The 23848-nt window shown below is 43.7% G+C and overlaps 1 protein-coding gene across 1 annotated transcript in view; it reads left to right on the forward strand.

Moving 5' to 3' along the window:
* Window positions 1–23848, forward strand: part of ZNF827 (zinc finger protein 827) — a gene marked incomplete at its 3' end in the record, with an annotated part of 177475 nt that overhangs the window by 35520 nt on the left and 118107 nt on the right. The window contains exons 2-4 of the mRNA XM_082837562.1: window positions 1782–2807; window positions 12861–13033; window positions 18498–18978. Coding sequence (XP_082693688.1) covers window positions 1782–2807; window positions 12861–13033; window positions 18498–18978 — 1680 coding nt within the window. The remainder of the gene's footprint in view (window positions 1–1781; window positions 2808–12860; window positions 13034–18497; window positions 18979–23848) is intronic.

Raw genomic sequence — 23848 nt, forward strand, 5'->3', positions numbered from 1 at the left:
TGCCCTGCCCCTCCCCCTCCAGTGGTTCCCAGTTGCACCAGATGCAAAAGACCTTTCAGTTGTTTACAATGTCCTACTGATTGATAGGCATGGCCTCCCTCCTTTATAACTTACACACTCTCTCTCTCTCTGTCTCTCTCTGTGTCTCTGTCTCTGTCTCTCTCTCTCTCATTATTTCTCTTTCTGTCCTACTGCTCTGACACTCACTCACTCACTCCACTCTCCCCACACTGGCTTCCTTGCTGGTCCATGCACATACCAGGCAAGTTCCCACGTCAGGGCGTTTACAGTGACCCCCTCTGCCTGGGCCCCTCTCCCAGAGATGGCTGCCTGACCAGCTGCTGGCGTCTTTCAAGTCTTTGCTCAAATGTCACCACCGCCTCAGTGAAGCCTCACCCCAACTACCTTATTTAACACGACAACTCACCTCCTGCCCCTTACCTCCAACCCTCCTTGTTCTGCTCTGTATTTTTTCCCATAACACTTACCACCCTCTGGCTTACTGTAGGATTTACTCATTCATTCATTTTGTTTAACATCTGTCTTTCTCCACTGGAATGTAAGCTCCAAGAAGGCAGGATCTTTGTTTAGTTCAACGTTGTTCAGTCTAGAACAATCTAGAACAACGCCTGACATGCAGCAGGCACTCCCTCATTATTTGTTGAATGAGTGAGTGAATGAATGAGAAAGAGAGACTAATGCTGACTGAGAGTTCTAGGCAGAATCATGAGGAAGAATCCTTTGAGCTGGCTGTTGAAGGATGGGCAGAGTTGGACCGTCGGGTTTTCTGGGGAAAGACATTCCAGATCAAAGGCATATTTTGAGCAAAGGCAGAAAAGTGGCAGAGCTCACCTGTGCTCCTGGAACGGCGAAGAGTCCCAAGTAACCGGTGCCGGGGGCCAGTGAGAGCAGTAAGGGTGGACAGATAAACTAATGGATAGAAGAATAACGAAAGGGGACTCTGGGTGGAGTGAGGGAACAAATTACTAATCACTGTCCATGTTGAGAGGGCAGGCGAGTCGGGGGTTGGAATCTCAAACAAGCAGCATGCGTTGTCCCTTTAAGAAATCAGGGCGAGATTGTCCCTTTTAAGAAATCAGGAATGTGAATAGTGTTTGCTAATGAGATCTCATCTTTATATAGTACTTGACTGTTTTCAAAACATGGTCACATGTTTATTATGATGGAGGCTTCAGAACAACTATGTGAAGTTGGTATAATAGCTAATAGGCAGGTTTTTATTTACATGATTTGATCAACTTAAAGTTAATTGCATTTTACTGTATCAAGCCAGCTAAGTGATTCGTAGTTAGAAAGTGGAGAAGCGGCTTCCCACTGCCTTGGGTCTCATCACACTGTGTTTCTCCTTCTGCCAGTCTGCCTCTTTCATTCCCACGCAATCCTAAAGATGTCATGCTGGGATTTTTCACCAGGGTACAAGCTTCTTCCCATTTCCCCCATCATTGAAAGTAGCGGTTTCTTCTTTACCAGATCCATTTTTCTCTTTCCTCCTTTTCCGTTTCACTTTATCTGGAATAATTATGAGAACGATGAACACATGTAGAAGGTGGGTGTGTTTTTACCTTGGCCTGTTCAGCATCCTTTCAGGCTTAGGCCGAGGTGGTCTGACCCAGCACCTGACGTGCTCTAAAATTGTGTCTGTCTTTCGTGTGGTTCGTGGGTGGAAGGGCAGAGGAAGCATGTCCACGGCTCCGTGTGAGTGTCTTCAGGCTGCTTGTTGCTCGCTTTGGGAGTAAACCTGATCTTCTTAATTCCCCCAGATATTAGTAGGCAGGACGAGGCGGAGGGAGAACTCAGTGAAGGAGAACACTGGTATGGGAACTCTTCAGAGACGCCGTCGGAAGCATCCTATGGAGAAGTCCAGGAGAACTATAAGCTGTCCCTGGAGGACCGGATCCAGGAGCAGTCCACTTCCCCCGACACCTCCTTGGGAAGCGGGACCCCCAGCAGTCACACGTTGGAGCTGGTGGCCCTTGACGGTGAGGTCCTGCGAGACCCACTGCAGTGTCCGGATCACCTCTCCCCCGGCGTGTCTTCTTTGTGTGATGACGATCCCGCGGGCTCCACCAAGCCCTTGAGCAGCAACTTGAGGCGGCTGCTAGAGGCCGGGTCCCTCAAACTCGATGCCACGGCCACGGCCAACGGCAGGGTGGAGTCCCCTGTCAACGTCGGCTCGAATCTCTCCTTTTCCCCACCGTCCCACCATGCCCAACAGCTCAGCGTGCTGGCCAGGAAGTTGGCAGAGAAGCAGGAACAGAATGACCAATACACTCCAAGTAACCGTTTCATATGGAATCAAGGTAAGTGGTTGCCAAACTCAACCACCACCTGCGGCTTGTCCCCGGATTCAGCCATCCTCAAACTGAAAGCTGCAGCCAATGCTGTCCTGCAGGACAAATCGCTGACCAGGACGGAGGAGACCATGCGATTTGAGTCCTTTTCCTCCCCTTTCAGCTCCCAGTCTGCCAGCTCCACCTTGGCAGCTTTATCCAAGAAAGTCAGCGAGAGAAGCTTGACTCCTGGCCAGGAACACCCGCCCCCGGCCAGCTCTTTCCTTTCCCTGGCTTCCATGACCTCCTCGGCGGCCCTTCTGAAAGAGGTCGCAGCAAGGGCTGCCGGGACCCTTCTGGCTGAGAAATCATCACTGGTGCCTGAGGACCCTCTCCCGCCACCGCCTTCAGAGAAGAAGCAAGACAAAGTGACCCCGCCGCCACCTCCGCCACAATCCTTGGAATTATTGTTACTCCCAGTTCCTAAGGGAAGAGTGTCTAAACCCTCCAACTCAGGTATGGATGCTTTCATTTCCATCATCTTGTAAGTCTTTTTTTTTTTTTACCTGTCAGTTGCAACGTCTAATTCATTGACTTCTTCACTTGGGTTCCCCATCGGATCTGAGGCAGGAAGAAAAAAGCAGGAATACTTTAAGTAAGCAGCCTAGGGGGTTCTTTCATGTATGTGTGACACAAAAAACTTCACCAATAGCTTTAGTTTTGAAAGGTAATGAATAATCTTAGAGACATACGGTACTCCTCCGTTGCATAGAAATGATTTTTTTTTTTTTTCTTACCAAGTTCAGGCTAGGTCCACACAAGATATATTTAATAAGGGAAGATCAAAGCACCTTTGTCATGGAGTGCATGGCATCCCTGACAGAGGGGAGAAGAAAAACTCACTGCTTTTGAAACAGTTGACAAGAGAGAGCTTACCGTCCTACTGCCTCCATGACAAATGGACTTTTGTATCATCAGTAGCTATTCTGCCCTAATTTACCACACTGTATACTTTCATGTTAGTATTTATATTTATTTTTCATGGAATGTAAGCCTTTACTTATCGTGTTCTTCCATAATATCTTGTCACACAAGAACTCTAAAGAGTATTGTCATTCAGATGTAATCAAAGCATTTCCTGCAAATGCTTTATTTTATTCCAGTCCAATCAGATTCTGAAGGAATGTCCATGTGGAAAATGTGAATCATGGGTTTTTCTTGTGGAGACGGTCTTTCCAAAGGAGAAGTGGCCGTTTTATAGAGCCTTGACATTCACAGTTATTCATCTGAGGGAGAAACTTAGTCACTTGAGTCCTCACAGTGGAAACATCATTTCTTGTACTGCTTTGTTTCTAAATTATGCCCATGGTAAGTACAGGGCCCCAGAGATGGATATATGGAGTTTCGGATGTCTCTTGAGGATATCCTGCCAGACTGGAACAGGAAGTGGGCCATGTGTGTCCTCATCAGTAGAAACGCTGCCATTGTGTGCGTCTAGCCAACTTTTGATTATTTGCAGCCATGTTGATGACAGGGGCTTAGAATGGCAAATAATTGACTGAACAATCACAGCTAACATCAGTTTGATGCATTTATGACAAATTTCCATTTAAATTGCTGAGTGAGCTATATGCACTCATTATAATTACTGGAAAACTTGTGTAAACAGCAGAACAGAACTAGGCAAATGGATATGTGGAACTTTTATGACTCTTTAAGTGATCCAAACTGCTCAGTCCAGGGTTTCTGAAGTGTCAGTAAAATCCTGGAATGTTGATCAATTCTGAGTTTCCCTACTCTTCACTTCTCACTCGCCATCTGGGGAAATAGAGAGAAAAATGGCTAAAATTAGGAAAAGGCGGACAAGCAGAGGGAGTGGGGTAATTTTGCAAGGGAATAAATCACTCCTGGTTTATAGAAATTTCATTTAGGGGTAGCAGCAGAAAGAGAGGTATGGCTATCTGTGTAAAATGTCACTTTATAAGTATTCTCCATCTGGTTATGAAATAACTGCATTAATGATGTTTCTCCTGTAAATTCACCTGGACATTAGTTACTAGGAAAAGCTTACACAAATTTAGTAATAAACTTTAGTTGGCTAAAGGCTTGGAAAGAGGGAACTGATAAAACTGTCTCCTGACGGCAGACTCTAATGGCTTTGTCATTTTCAAGTGTCTTGGGTGTAACCAGCAATAGTTATGAAGTGTGAACTTTTCACTCAAGTGATTAGATGCACGTGAAGATGGAAGAAAGGTCATGAGCTTCCAGGGTGGGCGATAGACTGTTTTCCTGTTTCGTTGTAGGATCTACACTCTAGGGATGAGATGTGCTCCCTTTTTGGTTTAAATGCACTTAATCCATGCCCATACCTCCACAGGCTTCTCAGCGGAATTGAATATGGAGATCTATACGAAATTGATTTTTTCTTTTTTCTTTACTGAATTTATTCTGTTGCTGAAACACTTAATATTTGAATCAATGAACATGTTCCAACTGAAAGAGGAGGGAAAAGAACTTCTCAGAATGGGGCTCTGCCACCCCTCTTGCTGATGGACAGGGACCTGTGTCCCCTGTTTTCCACATGCCTCTGTTCACAGTCCAAGACTTGGCAAAGTGGCTCCATTGACTGAGTGATTGCATTAAAAAACAAAACAAACAAAACATTCATTTTGTAAAACTCACGCAAGAGAAAAGATCGCTGCAAAGAGAAACACGAGGGCTCTTGAAATGATCCCCTGTGTGTCCATGTGGGTGCATCCTAAATTCAAGTTATGTTTCTTTAAAACTTTTATTTATTAAACCATAGTTGCTTTACAATATTGTGTTAGTTTCAGGTGTACAGCTTCAGATTCTTTTCCATTATAGGTTATTACAAGAAGTTGAATATAGTTCCCTGTGCTATACAGTAAATCCCTGTCGTTTATCTATTTTATATATAGTGATGTGTATCTATAAATCCTTTACTCCTAATTAATCCTTCCATTCCTTTCCCCTTTGGTAACCATAAGTTTGTTTTCTATGTCTGTGAGTCTATTTGTTTTGTAAATAAGTTAGATTCCACATATAAGCGATATCATGTGATACTTGTCTTTCTGTCTGACTTTCTTTACCTAGTATGATAATCTCTAGGTCCACCCGTGTTGCTGCCAATGGCATTATTTTGTTCTTTTTAACGGCTGAGTAATATTCCATTGTGTGTGTGTGTGTGTGTGTGTGTGTATGTATGTGTGTGTGTGTGTGTGTGTGTGTATATATATATATATATATATATATATACATACACCACATCTTCTTTATCCATTCATCAGTTGATGGACATTTAGGTTGGTGGACAAGTTCTGTTCCTTATTGCATGGACTGGAAATAGGAGAGGGGGTGCCTCTGTGCACTTTTCACTTAAAGTGATTGTCATCGCCTCCCAGCATCCTAACTGGATTATTCGTTAAGAAGTTGATAGAATATCTGATTTTGTTATTTACTTTGTACCATGGAGAGATAATTTGGCTGGGGTCACTTGAATCACTGGTTTTTGAATCTGAGGAGTGGAAGGGAAGGTGGGTCTTCTCTGTCTGCCGCCTCCTCTCCCTTTCTCCACACGGTACTGTTGGTTTCAGGGCCACCTGGGGGCTGGATTTGGATGTGACTTGACTTTACCTAAAAAGCATTATGGGAATGCAGTGAGAGCTGTCACCCATGCTTCTAAACAGTTCTCATGATTATTTTTTTCCTTTACTTTAGAAAGAAATCTTAGTTTAATTCAAAATAGGTAGGTGGACCGACTTCTCACAGCAGGGAAAGGGTTTCTGTTGCCTACTACTTAAACAAACAAATAATAACCACAGAAATAAGTTACACACCATTCCGATTTCAAGTGGGGCTTTACATTTTAAAGCTGTTTCTCAAAATGTTGCAGAAAGGGCACATAAAGTTGATTCTGGAGTTACAAAGGGAGATGTGCTAGAAAAGCCGGTCCTGTCTTGAGTCATTTAGACACTAGCATTTCTTTGACCTTCTTTAGGTCAAGGGAAGTCCAAACCATGAAAAAAAGAAAGTGTCTTTTAGGTCTGCCCTTATTTGTCTTTTTTGAACAGGATTCGGTTGTTGCCAGGGCATGGTGTATTTAATTCCTTAAAGAGTCCACCACTCGATAGCCTTTCCCCCTGCAAGGAGAGGTGACACTGGAGGAGGAGGTTTCTTTCATGTGACCCTGCGCCCCGGCACATGTGACACTGCTCCTCTGAAAGGGGACACGATAGACAGAAGATCATGTCCATTTGCTCTAAAGATAAATGTCACACATTGATTCAATTCTCTTTGAAGCTACTGTTCTGTTGCAGCTCAGAACAAAATAAATGGTTTTTATTTTAAAGACAAAGTTTCTTGTAGAAGCCCGACAAGATTCCCAGGATGCCAGGCTCCTGGTTAAAAGAAATCACTAGGCGAGTTTCCGAGAGAGTGTCTCCAAAGCATCTTATTTTCCTGAGTAAAATTTAAATATGCTTAGAAGCAAGCTGGTTTCATATAGCTGAGAGCTAAGAATATTTCCTGGGTCAATAGATACGGTTTTCTGGCTGCTGTTTTTATCCCTGTTTATGAGATGTTATTAACATTATTGCAAAAGCAGAGAAAGTCCAGAAAGTCAGGTCACCTCTTCTGATACTCCCCTTAGGTCCATCATTATTAGAGCCGTAATCTGGAGATGATGGCATAGAGGGACTTCCTTAGAAAATTCACTTTTTAATCAAGATTCAGAACTATCTGTCACCGATCTCACTTATATTTCCCCAGTGATTTAAACTTAGACTGCTTCAAGATATCAGACTTCTCTCTTAGTTTTACTGAATGCTTACCAGTTGTTAAAATATGCATCGATTATCTTGATGTCAGTAACAGCAGAAAGACCCAGTGACATCCATTGCCAACACAGATTTTGTTTCCCTGAAATAGGAGTTGAGAGACATGCCCAAGAAATTCCATGGAAAGATGTTAAATCCATGTATATTGCTAGGAAGGAGGATGATGGCTCATCCTACGGAGATACGCACTAGTAGGTTAGTGGGCCTAGAGTGGGGACGGATGGTGCAGGGATTAAACACACCCAGGGCCACCTGGCGTCTTAAACTCCTTCGATGTGTATGGAAAGGTCTGTTTGCGGAAACGACCCACTTGCAAATTATCTTGCCACTTAGGATATAACAAGGCAAAGTTTGATTTCAAAGCCTACAAAACAGTTACATTTGTTTAAAAAAATTACCTACCTTGAGTTACAGCGATTTAGTTAAAACCCTCCATGATTTTTTTTTTTTTAACCCAATGAAGTTTTTATGTATAGACAATAGGGCAGAGCACCAACCAGACATGAAGAGATTGGCTGTCATCCCCACCCTTCCACTAATGAGCAGAGGGACCATACCAAGCGTAAATCTCAGTTCAGTTTCCTCAGCTGTACACTGAACTGCTCGGAATTTATCCTCCAAGACTGTTCCCCGCTTTAAAATTCCTTGCTCTTACTTTCTTTATTTGTCTATCAACTCAAAATAAAACTTTTTCTGTTTTTGAATGAAATATGTTGCTTCTTAAAATTCCCTATCAAACCTTCTGCAAGATTGTCTCTCTGCCTTGGACAGATCCTGTCCATTGTAAATAGATGACATATATCATTGTACTTTATTAATGGGGTTGTCACGCTACATGCATTGTTAACATTAGTTGCTCCATAATTCATTTTGAAAATAAGTGAGCTATGAGTATGTGAACATCTCTATAAGTATGTGATCATCATGGTTTATATACTCATTCTTTCAAGATGTGTATTGGCATACTCTGTGAAAAGCATGCACTCTCGGGTTAACATACTTCCGCTGGGACTTACTGGCAGCTTCCTGGACCTTTTTCTTCCATTTCCAGCCCATGTTTCATTTTCTGATACTCTCTTGACCCAGCCCTTTCCACTTAAGTTCATTATGGCCCAACACACAATGACTGAATTGTACTTGGTCCCCAGCATTGTTTTGGATGCTAGAGACACTAGGTAAGGACTTCCAGCTCTGCCCTAGCCAGCTCCTGCCTCCACTCCCTTCTTCTTTTCTCCTTCCATCTTTTCCATCTTTCTGTTTCCCCTGCTGAGCTGAATTTGGCCATCAGAGTTCTGCACAGGCTGAGCTGGACCTCCCTGAATAGCACAGTGGATTGCTGCTGAATTTTACTTCCTCTTGGCTCCAGGAATAATCTGCCATGTTGGGCCAAGCCCTGAGCTACATATTTCTCATGTGATGTTAATTGTTTAAATTTACATCTGCTTGGGGGCTTCCCTGGTGGCGCAGTGGTTAAGAATCCGCCTGCCAATGCAGGGGACACGGGTTTGAGCCCTGGTCTGGGAAGATCCCACATGCCGCGGAGCAACTAAGCCCGTGTGCCACAACTACTGAGCCTGCACTCTGGAGCCCGCAAGCCACAACTACTGAGCCCTTGCACCACAACTACTGAAGCCCGTGAGCCCTAGAGCCTGTGCTTTGCAACAAGAGAAGCCATCGCATTGAGAAGCCCGCTCACTGCAACAAAGAGTAGCCCCCGCTCGCCGCAACTAGAGAAAGCCCGCGCGCAGCAACGAAGACCCAACGCAGCCAAAAATAAATTAATTAATTAATTAATTTAAAAAAATTTACATCTGCTGTGGTGGTAAGCGTTCTGCTTTGGAGGGAAGAGTTTATTGTCACTACTATTCTTACCATAGCTACTACGGATAGCCTCCATTTACTGCATGACAGGCCTTTTACACACATTTAGTATTGCTTTTTATTCCAATAATATTATTGCTTATAAAGAGAAAATGTTTTCTCCAAGGGAGCAAATTAGCAGCTATCCATCCCACCAGGTCTAGTAGCATTTGGTGGAATTTAGTTTTGTTTGCAGTGGTACTAACTAGTGGTGTATCTGGGGGAAGTTGTTCATCGGACAGTTGTAAACTAGGTAAAATTATGAACACTTCAATCCTGTCGCCTCGAGAATGTGTGGTTCATTCTGAGGAAGTGGTCCTATTTCCTTAGGCTCGAAATTTGAGTGAAATTTACAGCTATCAGTTCCCTGAAAATATTTTGGCATACAAAATAGAGTCCATCCTTACTTCGCCTTTCTCTAAAGTAGTTAACAACATCGTATACGTGTGGAGGGCATCCTACTAAAATATGAATCTTTTTAATAAATAAAAATGCAAATATTACCAGGGGAAGTTACTGGCCAATTTTTAAACTCGATCTTTGTATTCTGGTTACTTTTATCATTGGCTTCTGTCTTCCTTTCCCGCAGCAATCAGTTAAAAATGTCAAATAGGTACAGTAGTGTAGCTATTTGACCACATATCTTGCTGTTAGTTTCTCTTCAGTATGAGTATTTGAATTCTTTTTTCCCAGTCAATCCAAGGACACCCTAATTTGTGCACGATGCATAGATATTTTGATATTAATTAAAGCTCAGGAAGCATAGCTCCCAAATAAAATATATTTATATGAAATATGAATATGCAGGGTTCAATGTAGTGTATGTAGTCTGTGATCCATTTGCTATGTCGAATAGGTGATTAGGGTAGGGGCTGGGAGGGCATCAGAAAAAATAGGAAGCCTATAGATCACATTAGGCAAAGCAAGTTGTCTGGGGGAAGCCAGCAGTGTTCCTCTTGTCAGTAAATGGCCTTTGATGGCCTTCCTATGATGTGCAAGGAAATCTCAGGTCAGTGGACATCTCAGTTTTTCTCTCCTCTCCCAGACAATCGTGTAAAATTAGGCCATTTAGGGTTTAGATGGTAGGAAATACTTCCTGAAGATGGGAATTAGTGGAAGCCTATTTTGATGTTCTTACAACCCCAAGTAGACATCATCATCATTTTCCCCCGCTCTGGCTTATGACACTAATCTCACCTAGGGGCCTGATTCAGTCTTTTCTCTCAAATCTGTTGGTCAACATGTCATCTTTGTGATCAGGATATCAGAGTGGAGGGAATGACAATGCAGGATAGAAAATGAGAGGCCGAATTAGGGATAGGTCAGGAGAGGTCAGCAGAGGCCACCAACAACGAGACACAGCAGGAAAGCTCGTGTGGGTTTATAAAAAGCGTGTTTATAGACCTCTGCAAAGTGTGCTTTTCCTAAAGTAAAAGGAAATCCTCAGTCCCCACCCCATCCCCCAATCAAAAAAAGGAAATGCTTGTGATGGAACACATCACAAGGAGAATTTCCAGACTTGAAGGGTATATTTTCAGGTAGAGGATTCTCTTTCCAGGTGCTTGGCTGAGCTAACCAATATTGCTTACACCTGTAAAAACGGCATCTTGGGAGTGCCCCGACTTTATTCCAGAACTCTTCTGATTCCATCCATTTTAAGTGGCTCTTTGCATGTGGAGATTCAGTTGACTCCATGAATACATTATATGATTATTTTAAAGTTTACACTTGGGAATATTTCCTTTTAAAATTATGAAAGTAATGTGTATATTAAAAAATTCAAATGGTACAGACGAATATACAATGAAAACAAAAGTTTCCTGCCATGACCCCCTTCCCTTTAATCCACAGTCCTTTAAAATGAACTGCTTAATGTTTTCCTGGGTACGCTTCTAGACAATTCTCATACAAATAAAATATCATTTTTTAAAAATAAGATATCATTTTTTTGTTTCATTTATTCATCCCATTCTTCCTATTCCCCTCTTTTTTTTCTTTTTGTGCTCAAGTATTTAAAAGCAAATCCCAGACCTCATATTCATTTGCTTGTAAATATTTACATATATATAAGGGCTTTAAAAACAAATAGCCTCGATAACTATTACAACATTTAAGAGGATCAACAATTGCTACATGATATTATGGAACACCCGGGCTATAATCAGTATTTTCTTAATTATCTCAAAAGTGTCTTTTTATAATGCTTTGTTCAAATCAGGAGCAAGATAAGCTTCACACCTTGCATTTGCTTTATATGTCCCTTAAGTGTCTTTTCATCTATAACCTCTTCCCTTCTTAAAATGCCAGTTACTTGTTGAAGAAACTGGGTCATCTGTCCTACAGAACGTCCCACATTCTGAATTTGTCTGATTCCATCCCTCTTGGTGTGTTTAACATTTCTAAAAAACAACCTGTATTTCCAGTAAATTTACTAGTTATGTGGAAGCTTGATTAAATATTTTGTAAGAATATTTCATAGATGGATTATCAGAGGGCACACAATGTCTGTCCCATTTTTAGTGCTGTTGAGATGAATGGTTTTAGGTGTTGTCAGCTTGATTCATCCTTTAAAAAGTCCCCTACCAACCTTTCACCTAATGGTCTGAGAAGCAATTGATTCCCATTTTTTAGAAAATAAAAATAGAATCTCCCTAGATACATAGTTTCAATTCTTGCTTTATCCACTAAGTGTAATAGCTTGGACATGTTTCTATATTGGCATCTATAGATCTAGTTCATTTTAAAAAATGGTTTCTCATGTTCTATTTCATGGGCGTATTACAACTTATTTAATCAGTTTGGAAATATTCCTGATTCCTCATGATTAAGAACAGACAGTCTGAGTCCTTAACTCTACTCGTTTTCCTATATCCCTAAATCGCAGAGGCTAGTGTGGCCCTGAGCAGTATAAGTTGATAGACTAGATGTGTAGCAACACAGTGTCACAATGGACACCCTCCCCTTGGGGGCTGGTGGAGGAGAGAGTGATCTCTGCTTTCCTTGGAGGAAGTAGTTGGTTTGTTGGATTTCCTGAAAAATGGAAGCATTGGCAGCTGCCCGGTTGTAGCTCTTCCCAAAGTGAGTAGTGGGGCCCAGTCTCTGTGCAGAGGAGGGCAGTGCATCTTAGTGGCCACCCGAGGGACAGAAACAAGAGGGTGACAACCCCTGACCTTAAGACCCCCTGATGGCCAAATTGGCAGCAGCATCTGCTGGAGCCGAAACTAAACAAGTCAGCAGTAGGAGCCTGAAATTTGTCTCCACTGGAGCTGGGCTTGTGAGGTTCATGACGGCTGTTTGGTTTTCACTGTGGTGTTGTTCTCCGTCCCATTTGACTCGTCTTTATTTCTTACCCTTTTCCAAGTTCAGGAATTCAGATGTGAACTTGAGTCTGGCAGTTTCCTTCAGGAAACAAAGGCTCTGAAGCCAGTCTTCTCTGGGCTGAGCTGGGACAGACGCCCTCCGAAGTGCGGGATGGCCTCTGGAAGCAGGGCTTTCCCCAGGCAGGTTGATCAGATTCTAAAAAAATGGAACCCAGATGGACGTAATGAGATGAACGTGGGTTTCTACCTGAAGAAAAGCAGTAATAAAGCTTCCTCATAGATATAAAGTCTCGGAATGGCAAAAAACAAAACAAAACGAAGCAAAAACAAACAAACAAAAAAACCCACAACCCCACAGAACCCCAAAACCCAAAAAACCAAAACCCAAAATACCCCAAAACCAAACAAAAAATCCCCTCAAGCCCCCCAGTTCCTTGTTAGTGTTCTTTATAGAGCAATGCATGTGAATTAGCGCTGGACGCAATGTGCCTGTTTGTTTTCCTTAATTTTCCTGTCTTTCTCCTTCTTCCAAGCTTCAGAAGAGGAAAGCGGAAAACCTTTCCAGTGCCCCATATGTGGTTTGGTTATAAAAAGGAAGAGTTACTGGAAGCGGCACATGGTGATTCACACGGGTTTAAAAAGCCATCAGTGTCCGCTCTGTCCGTTCCGGTGTGCTCGCAAGGACAATCTCAAATCCCACATGAAGGTAAGCCACCTGCGGATGGGCCTCACGTAGAGGCAGGCACAGCCCGGGCCCTTGCACAAATCCATGCCCAGAGCTCCGTGTTGAAAGGTAGATTGCAATGCAAATGAAGCCCATTGCAAAGGATCTTGTAAAGGATTTCATTATAAGCGTCTTCAAGTCCATCCGACAACCCAGAACTTAAAGCAGAGAGCAACTTCAGTATCCAAATAATATACGTAGTGTAGAACCATCCTTTCCTATCGGGAAGCAACAGCCTAACTGGCCTTGCACGGTGATGCATTTTGGGGCACTAGGAGGAAAAGTTGGGGAAGAGCAAGAGGCAGGGAAAGACGGGCTCAGGAAGGATTGCTGGACCTGCCCCCCTTCCTGGAAGGAATGCCCTCTTCTGCTGTTGCTTTGCTGTCCAGCTTACACACCCAGAGACATCTTATAGGGAGCGTGAGGACATTGAAAGACACCTGGGCTTTAACTTTCACCCTGTGGGAGGCTTGAGGGCCACTCCTGACAAGACTGAGTCCCCTTGAGGCTGACAGTGTTTGAGCCGTCATAATTCCCGGGATCACACTTCGCAAACATCTAAAGACGTTGTTTTCAGTGTCCTATTAGGAGCAACTGGGGGGCTTGCGCCTGTAATGAGCATATAGGGAATTGACTAGACTATGTGTCACTCTTATGTGAGCTGGGGGGAAACTTAGTGATCTAGCAGTCTTTTTAGCAGACCCTATTAATGCTAAGGAATGCAAAGAGGAAACCCAAGAGATCAAAAAAGCATGGCTTCTGAATTTGACAGGCTTGCCTTTAAATCTTATTGTATAACTTACTAGCTAAGTGGTGAGCAAATGAGTCTTTAGACCTAATTTTCTCATCTGTTAAGTGGGAATGATTATGTTCATCTGGAAGGGGTATCATTAATATTTAAGGAGGTATTAGCAAAGTATCTGACACAGAAGTGTTCAATGGTGGTTATTTCATTTCAATAGCTGTTGTTGAACACCTTAATAATAATACCCATCATTTTCACTGATGTTTGCAATATTGTCTCACTGTTGACATTACTTATAACGTGTTTACTTTCCTGCCGTAAGAAGTAGAGCATGTGTACATAATTGAGGTATTTGCTTCTTTCAAAATGTTGCAGTCTTATCCTTCTGAATAGATCAGTAATCACTGTTTAGAATTGTGGATCTAAAAAGGTATGATCAGACAGAACCTCTACTGACTTTAGGAAATTGCTTGGAAAATTAAAAAAATAAATTAAAGCCATGATATAATTTGTTTTCTACCATTTGCCTGTCTCCAGGGAGTAGCAGGCCCTTCATTTTCAGAATCCATTTAACCAGGGGTTCTGGTTGGTTGAATTTTACTGAGCTGACTCAGTGTTTTACTTGCATCCCTCTCATCCTCTGTCAACTCTTCCCAGCGTAAAATCTTGTATTTTACACCTGCAAAGTGGATTTCATTAGCAGGATGAGCCTTCCAAAGAAATGCCTTTAGAACTAAAACTTGTTTTTGTTACCGTGTCCTACTCTGTGTTTAGAAATCAGTTCTGGCAAATTTAAAGCTTCAGTGAGCAGAAAACTTGCATCTGGCCTGACACCTTGTAAGCCTGTTTTCAGCTCAGGGTCACTTAAAACAACCTATTTATAAACCCATGGGAAAAAAACAAACAAACTGGGTTTTCAATAGCAAGAACTACTGACCCTGAAACTACAGGGAGATGAGTTGGGTGCCTTGATGATACAGACCGTCGGCCATGACAGCGTTGCAGATGAGAGCAGCCAGGGCTCTGTGGGTCGTGGGGTCTTAGAATGCTTTCAGAACAAATCAATAACCAGTACAATAAAGCAGTGGTGTGAAATGACTACTTTCTTCAAACTCATGGTGTCCTAACCTGTTGAGCTTTTGAGGAGGGGAGTGTGAGAGGGGCTTATGCAAGTTTAATTTCATCAGATGGTGTCCGCTTTCTTTTCTGTTCTCCACCTCACTTACGGGCCCGTGTTTTTTGCTTTGATCAAAGAATTCATGATTTAATTTTGATGAGGCATACTTTCATTTTGGTAGATTTTGAAAACATAGTCTACAGAGAAACATAATAGCTGTGGCCTTAGGAATACATATTCTTTGCTCTGTGCACCAGAGGCAATGAGATGGATAGATTTTCTAAAACAAGTCCTACCTCAGAAGTAGGGGCAGTATAGCCTATAGATTAAGATCTCAAACTGTCTGGTAAAAAAAAAAAACACCTCAGTTAGAATCTCGGTTCCATGACTTTCAGTAGCTGCGGAGCTTTGGGTGAATCATTTAACCTCTCCAAGGCTCCGTTTCCGCTCGTGGAGATAATAATCATACGATCTATCTCACGGACTTGTTATAAGGGTTAAATGAGATAACAGATATAAAGCACTTAATATGATGCCCAGCATGGAGAAACGCTCAATAAATGCAGCTACTGTAGTAATTATTATCCGAAAGCCATCTGAATATATATTTACATTTAGAAATAAATCGATGACATGGCATGAAAGAATTACTCTAAATTTTATTGCTTTTCTCCCTTCATGACATAGCTTTCGTGTTGAGAATTTAGAAAAACTGATAAAAAGAATCTGAAACTGGCCCTTAATCCCATCACGCAGAAATAACTATTATCATCCTAATCTGTATCCTTCTATATTGATTACATAAAGCTACTTAAGGAAGAACGGGATTCTGCTTTATTTGTTCAACAACTACAGTACTTACCGGGTTCAGGCACTGTACAATTTTCTGAAAGACTGCCTTTCCTCCTCCATATATCACGCAAATGTTTTTATGGCTTGCTGCGGAAGGAGCTTGTAAATGCCTCCAGCTTCCTCGGGGTTATCTTAGATTTCCATTAAGTCTTTTACAACTTTCCTGGATGAGCGAGCGTACAGGAATTAAATGCGGAATTCATAAGCTAAAATTGAACAGAGAAGGTGAGGAGGGCTGAGATCGGGAACATGGGTGAAGAAACGGCAAGAAATAGGCAAGGGTCAGGGCGCCGACTTTTTCTAGTCTCAGGCCTGCCAGCTAAGGAGCTGACTCCTAGGTAAGCCCCCTCCCGGCCTGCCTTGTCCCCTCAGTGAGGTGGAGATGTTTCCCGAAGTGTCCTCGTGTTTGTCCAGCTGCTACCAGGAGGTAGACCCAGTGGTGCAATAGCCCTTATACTTCCCACCTCTTGGGGTGGTGACAGGCTCTCCCTGTGAAGGATGACCTGCAGAAAGCAGGTCTCTATGGGACCTGGAAAGAATGACACGCTTTAGTCAAGTGTTTCTTGACAGTAGCCGACCAAGAGGGGTTTTATGCTGATGTCGGGCTAAAGAGAGTACAGATGATCCCTTTCTGTCGGGAGAGCAGGGGAGAGCCTTCCCTCCAAGGCCAAATGCGAGCTCTCGCCCCTCCGGGAAGGTCTAGCTCTAATAAAATTCTAAGTGTGACCGTCAACACTTCATCCACTGTTTTTCTTTTCAACGGTCACTCATTTTTCTGCCACTAAATACAGCCAGGCCAGTATCGGGTGGAAGAGGAACCGCCTACAGGACTTGGGCACAGACGCTTTTGAATCCAGGGCTCCCTGTGTGATGTTAGAACATGGGCTCTGTCCTTTTCCTTTTTCCAGAAGCTGCTTCCGGAGCTTCTGTTCTTGGATTAGCTCCTGTCCTGTCCCGGGGCAATAGATGTCAGGACACTCCTGAAATGGAATCTGCCCCACCGCACTGCTCCCAGGGACGCCGGAAGCTTTCAGCCTCCTGACCTTTGCCACCTGGTTCCGGGGCGAGCTGTGGCTGGCACCTGTCAGGGTCCCCTGGGGCTGTGACCTGAGGCCCCCCCAAGGTGCTTACTCCTGTGTGAACTGGTTGGAGGAGAGGGTGGGGAATCGTCCCGATTCTGTGAGTGAGAAAGTAAATGAATTGCTCCGCTGCAGAGTCAAGTCCCTTTGTTGAGAAAGAACAGAGACAGTTAACAGCTGGTGACAAAGACTGTGTGTCCCCGCATTCCAGCCCCTCCCGAGGTTGCAGAGGGGAAGCCTTTTAATGAGCAAGGCTTTGCTGTAACTGAATTTAAGTGTATACGGTTATTTCTGTGGAGAAATTCAGGCTTTGGGGGACCCAGAATCTCTTCTGTTGTTTTTTTCAAAAAGCCACAGTGGGGTGCTGTAGCGACAGGATCTCACCATTAACTTTTAATTTCTTTGCTTTTGTTGGTCACTCAACATTATTTAAAAGTATGTTTTGGCTGGTGAATAATGCTTTTGGATTGCACTCAGAACGCATAAACGGCTGTAGTAAAACTTGCACTCTTGGAAAGGAAGCCCGCGCAGAGGGGCCAGGTGGCCCAGTGGATTAAGGAATCTTTAACCTTTAACCTTCCTTAGACCTGGATTCAAATCCTGCCTAGATCACCGCTCAAAGATGAGAGGTCGGTTTGACTTGGGTTTTGAATTCCAACCACTCGTTTGTCCAAAATCACACAACTCCCCAAATCTCTTGGCCCAAATCTCCACCATTGGCAGTTTCTACTCAAGGGAGGGCCAGTCCTGAAATAGCAGGGTGGAGCAGGTCAGCCCTGAAGTACACTGGCAGAGATGAATGGGGAAGTTACAAGCTTATGAGCACCTGCCAGCTCGGGCCAATGCAATGATTTCCTCACTTTTTCAAGCACTAAATTTGATTGTGACAGGAAGTAAAAAAAAGGTTTCTAGCCATTTTTACAGATACTGTGCAGGCCAGGCTGGAACTGTGTTTAAAAGTCTGCATTCTTTCATTGCAGACAGAATGACGTTTGGAAACACTGGTTCCATCTTGCTGAGACAGCTTGGTGGGCATCAACCCCTGGTTTTTGTCCCCCTCTGCTTCCTTTATATGTCATTTTGCTCTAGCCATGTGCTTTGGGGTCTCAGTTTCTCTGTCTATGAAATGGGAATACCCTGGAGGCATTATTTTCCACATTCTTAATTACCTAGAGAAGCATTTTTGAAAATGGAAATTATGTTTGCAAAACGTAACTAATTCTCTGGGTGGTAATAATTGGGTCCCTGCAGTGTATTTATATTACTTGACAGGTTACCTCTATTGACTCCCAACTAGTAAGTATGTAAGTTCAAATTGTGCTGGGTTTATAATGTTTTCTCTGAAGACATCAACCGAGATGGGATGACTAGAATATTAGGAGGATTCTACCCCAGACGGCCTCCATTGGCAGACAGCATCCTCAGTCGTGAGTATGGCTTTACTAATGGATTCTTAACCTGCGTGGACCTGCTTTGTGTTTAGGGATGGCCCTCACGACCTGAAGCACATAATGAAGTGCTCCTCTAGCGATGAGATTCCCTGGGCCGGCCCTTTGTACCGTGAGGAAATTGTTGCTGAGTAGCGCGGATGTACAGCAGGGCGTTTTGCATCAGCACACGGTGGCTAGCTCACTCTTCTTGCTTCTCCGCCAGGTTCATCAGCACCAGGACCGGGGAGAGACCTTTCAGTGCCAGCTCTGCCCTTTCACTTCCTCCCGTCACTTCAGCCTGAAACTCCACATGCGTTGCCATCAGCACTTCCTGAGGACAGAAGCCAAGGTGAAGGAGGAGATCCCAGACCCCGATGTCAAGGGATCTCCCCACCTCAGTGACAGTGCCTGCCTGGGGCAGCAAAGGGAAGGAGGAGGGACAGAGCTAGTGGGGACCATGATGACGTCCAGCACTCCAGAGAGGACTAGCCAGGGTGGGGCTGGCGTCTCGCCTTTGCTGGTGAAGGAGGAGCCCAAGGAAGATAATGGCCTGCCAACCTCCTTTACTCTGAATGCTACCGACAGGCCGGCCAACCACACGAAGCTGAGAGAGCCCTCCGAGTATGCAGCCAACAGTGCGTCCGCATTGTTCAGCCAGGACATCTCTGTTAAGATGGCGTCTGATTTTCTCATGAAGCTGTCAGGTACTTGAAGAGGGTTGTCCTCTCTCTCTCTCTCTTCTCTATCCCTCTACCAGTATTCTCATCTATAGAATGAGCTGGTAGGACTAAGTGATTTCAAGATCGCTTGAGATTCCAGTTGTCTGCACGCTCATACATTTTCTCCTTGAGACTTGTTTTTTGCAGTCCTTTGGAAGTAGGCGTGGCTGTGGTTTGGGTCTAAAAACAACGGGGATTGTTGATTTCTTTCTGGTTTTCCCCCTTTATGAGTTCTTGCTGTGGGGGACAGGCCACAGCGTGAGCCAGGTTGGTGACAGTTCTTTGTGTGACCTTGAGTCACTTTAACTTGTCTCTCCGTTGGGTTCTTTAAAGTGCTTGTACGGGTCATCTTGCTTTGTGTTATTCAAGTTCTTTATTGCCTTGATTTAAAAGATTTTTAAAGGACATGTACACAGAGACTACTATTAGGAATTATAGAGTTTTAAAATTTGAGCAACTGATAAAATTATCTTTAAATTCTGTTTTTTCTAATGGAAAGTTTTTTAGCATGGTAAAATATACCTAACATGAAATGTATCATTTGAACCATCTTTAAGTCTACAGTTCTTTGGCATTAAGTACATTCACATTGCTGTGTAATCATCACCGCCATCCATCTCTGGAACTTTTTCATCCTCCCGAACTGAAACCTTGTACCCATTAACCAAGAATTCCCCATTCCACCCTCCCCTCTGCCCCTGGTAACCATTATTCTATTTTCTGTGTCTATGAACATAAGTACTCCAGGTACCTCATGTAAAGGGTAATTTTAAAAAAAAAAATTTTTTTAAACATTCTTTTGCAACTGCCCCAGTGCCTTTTAGAAAAAAGATGGAGTACGTTTTCAAAACTTATTACTAATTGATATCACTTTCACCATCAAATTATGCATGATGTTTCTTTTCGTTTTTTTCTTTTTTTTCCCCTCAATTCCTTAAGTTGTGGAGTTGAATGAGGGGGTGTAGAGATGCTGAGGGAGCGCTGTTTTTCCTGACGTTTTGGAATGAGAAAACATGTTGTGGGTCTGTGCTGCTACTCATTATATTTTTTAATGTCTGATTTTAAATTTTAAAAGAGATGTGGAGGGTGGGGAAAGGTCGGCTGAGAATTGGTTCTATCCTTCAGTGAAGATGGCAGTCCCCAGGATGATTTCCAAATGCCATTTCAGCTCTTTGGAGATTGACAATACCCTTTTAAATGGAGAATAATTGGTCACCACCTTCCTTTAAATGGACTGTGAGTTGCATTTCACTAAATGTCATCGCCAGGTGAATTCGAGGTTCTGCTTCACTCTGAAGTCCCTTTGCTCAGTGACACTTCAGTCAGGTCTTCTGGAATGTCCCCATCACCCCAGGTCTTTGCCCCTCAGGAGTGCACAGCGCTGGTTGGGAGAAATGAGGAAAGGCAGGGGATGGAAATGAGGCACCTCAGAAAGAACTGAGATGGAAATGTTACAGGGAGGCATCCCACCCTGCAAGATGAGTGAGCTCATCCTACACCGGAAATGATCGGGTGTCAGAAATTCAACCGTGGCAGTGAAGAATGGTCTTCCCTTGTCTTCTCCTCTTGTATCCCAACCTAGGGGGACGTGTGATCTTTGAGACTCTGCTTTTTGTATTTAAACATTTTTGAAAATGTGGGGGAAATTCAGGCTTCTGGTTTTCCTTTCGCTGCTGATCCTTTAGTTTTCACTTCTGGGAGATCTCTGGTTCTTCTTTGATGGTCTCTCCCACCAATGTCAGAGCAAAAGGGGCCCCTTTTCTGGGCTCTTCTAGCACTTTCCCAAGGAATGCAATAGCATATTCACTTAGCATAGCTTAGAAACAAACGGGGACATTTCCTTACTTAGCAGACAGGGGAAACTCAGGATGGGGTTAGTAACTCTTAGGAAGAGGGTACTCCCTTTACTCCAGGACTCCAGAAAGTTTTTAATCCTGAGGAAGGTGAGTGGGGGTGGAGGAAGGTTTGATGGGACACAATTCCTTCTGAGCTCAGCTGTGAGTGCCCGGCATCAGGCTGTAATTAGCCCCAGACCCAGTCTCAGGGAGCACAAGATAAGGCCTGTGGCTTCTGGGAGCCAGGCTTGCAAACAGGAAAAACACAAGAGGAGAAGCCAGTCGGTAGGTTGGGGTGAAAAACTGTGCACCCAGGCCTTATACTGTGAACTGTTTTCTCAGTCGGCTATTGATGGGGACTTGTTTACGTGTTTGGCAGTCGCAGTATTTACTGACTGATCAGTTGGCATAAGAAAACAGATAACAAATGCACGCTGTTTATGCAAAAGGCCCGCGCAGCTATTTTATGGTGGCTTACTAGAGGTCCTGAAACCTGACTTGTGTGCACTGTTACCTAGCAACCTGTTACAAAGTCACCGGGGAGTGAGATGCATTGGTAATTTTTTTGTGTGTGTGTATATTTGGATGTAAATGTAAACTTGGTGACAGTGGCAACGCAGCCCACGGGAAAAGGAAAGGAATACATTTTCCGGAGGTGGGGAGGCATTATTTATTTCTTTTTCTTCCACTCACTCTCTCGTGGGTCAGGCTCTAGAATTGATAGCTCCCGTCATTGTGGTGTTCTACCTGGCTGTGTCTGTGACTGTGATCCCGGGACCAAAAGGCCAGATCCCGGGGAGCTGTGCCTGAGTTTCTAGCTCTTTCCCTTATCAGATGTCGGGTTAGCATCAGGCCTTGTCCCTAGGCATCATAACGGCGCCATTGTTCTTGCCATGAATTTTTGAGCTGGGCTCTGTGTGTGCACCTGCTGGGACTCTAGGGTGCAGCTGTTTGTGGACACGGGGGCTGGGAGTATCTGTGCCAGCCACATCACAGTCTGCAGAACCGGAGCACAGTGGCAAATTCAAGCGTGTCCATACCTTCTTGTTTCCAAAAGAGAGATGGAAAACACTTGATTCTTTCTTGCTTGGTGATTAAGGGGAGTCTTTCTTGCTCCCACTGGATTAAAAATCACTGGTGGAATCCTCTTTTTTTTTTTTAAACCTTATAAATGTGTAAAGGATGCTTACTATTTTTTTTTAATTTATTTTATTTATTTATGGCTGCGTTGGGTCTTTGTTGCTGTGCGCAGACTTTCTCTAGTTGCAGCGAGAGGGGGCTACTCTTCGTTGCGGTGCGCGGGCTTCTCATTGCGGTGGCTTCTCTTGCTGAGGAGCAGAGGCTCTAGGTGCACGGGCTTCAGTCGTTGTGGCGCACGGGCTCTAGAGCGCAGGCTCAGTAGTTGTGGCGCACGGGCTTAGTTGCTCCACAGCGTGTGGGATCTTCCCAGCAGAGGGCTCAAACCCTCGTCCCCTGCATTGGCAGGCAGATTCTTAACCACTGCGCCACCAGGGAAGCCCTGGAATCTTCTTTTAAAAGGACTCTAAATCCTTCCCTCCCTACCCCCATTTTGAGGTTTTCTAGTGTCTGTGATTGTGAAATCAAACCCCTTCCCCGAACCGTCTACTCTTCTTCTGCCTGAGCCCACACTTAACATTCCTTCGTCCTTCAAGATTAGCCTTGTTCCCTAGGACCAAGGCTTTCCAGGCTCAGCACCATAATTGATTCAGGGAAGGGGATGGGACAGTCCCTGCTGCTGGCTTTCTGGGCTGTTGGAAAAGATAATTTTGCAAACTCTGCTCCAAGTTTCAGCCTAGGAGGCAGGCCTTCGAGGGCTGCAGCCCTGCATATTTGCATCGATCTTTCTTGAGAGCCAAAAGGCAGATGCAGACTGTCGCATGTCAGGGCAAGGGATTCAGTAGCCGCGTGACTGGGGCTATGCAGGGGAGAGGAGATTAAATTCCTACTGTTTCTGTGCCTTCTCTCCTTTATCCAGTAGCAGTTCTCACCTTGACTAACATTAGACTTACCTGGGGAGTTGTTTTTTTTTTTTAAATGCCAGGGTCCAACCCCACTGCCAGAAATTATGCTTCAGTTGGTCTAGGATAGGACCTAGACCTAGACATTGGTGTTTTCTTTTTTTTTTTTTTTTTTTTTTTGGCCACACTGCATGGCATGCGGGATCTTAGTTCCCCAACCGGGGATTGAACCTGCGCCCCCTGTAGTGAAAGTCTTAACCACTGGACCACCAGGGAATTCCCTAGACATTGGTGTTTTCTTTAAAATCCTCAAACGATTCTAAAATGCAGCCAGGAATAAGGACCACTGATGTGGAAGATAAATTTGGTACCTGTTTTTGTGTTTGTTGTTTTTTCAGTACACCGATAGTTTTTCAGTGCAACTCTCTTCCCTCACTTTCTATCCAAGACCATGAAAAGGTGCCTGGTGGTTTGGGATGGGTCTGAGGCATTCACTATAGGTCAAGGTTAACATGAACTGGAGGCCTGGATGAGTCATGGTCATTCAGCCCCATGTTTTCCCTCGTGGAGCCACATGACAGGAGAATTAAAAGAAGCATCTTGAGGTTCTCCAGTTAGAATTAGAAAGTCTCTAGACTCATCTAGAACATCTAGGAACTGGGAGTATCATCATTAGACGCCTGATTAAAAGTTGCCTGCTGTGGGCTTACATCGTTTCTCTTTCTGAAAACTACACTTTTCAAGATATCACATTTAAGTCTAACTCTCCAAATTAGAACCAAGCAGTTGACAGAAACTTGGCACCTCAGTTGTTGGCTGGGAATATCTTTTTATCTTTTTGTACTTGGTTTTTTGAAAATAAAAGATACAAGTCATTTCAACTATTTTTAGTTTGGAAACTGGCCCAAAAAATTTATCCTGTCTCCCCTATTCTATTAATTTCATAAAATTGGGGCCGAAACATCTTAACCGTGAGAGGTGGACTTCGGAAAACAGTGACTTGCAGATGGGTCCAAGCTGAATTGTTTCGAATGTGTTAGG

Source organism: Leucopleurus acutus, assembly GCF_964270905.1.
Source record: "Leucopleurus acutus genome assembly, chromosome: 4".
In the NCBI taxonomy this organism is placed as follows: Eukaryota; Metazoa; Chordata; class Mammalia; order Artiodactyla; family Delphinidae; genus Leucopleurus; species Leucopleurus acutus.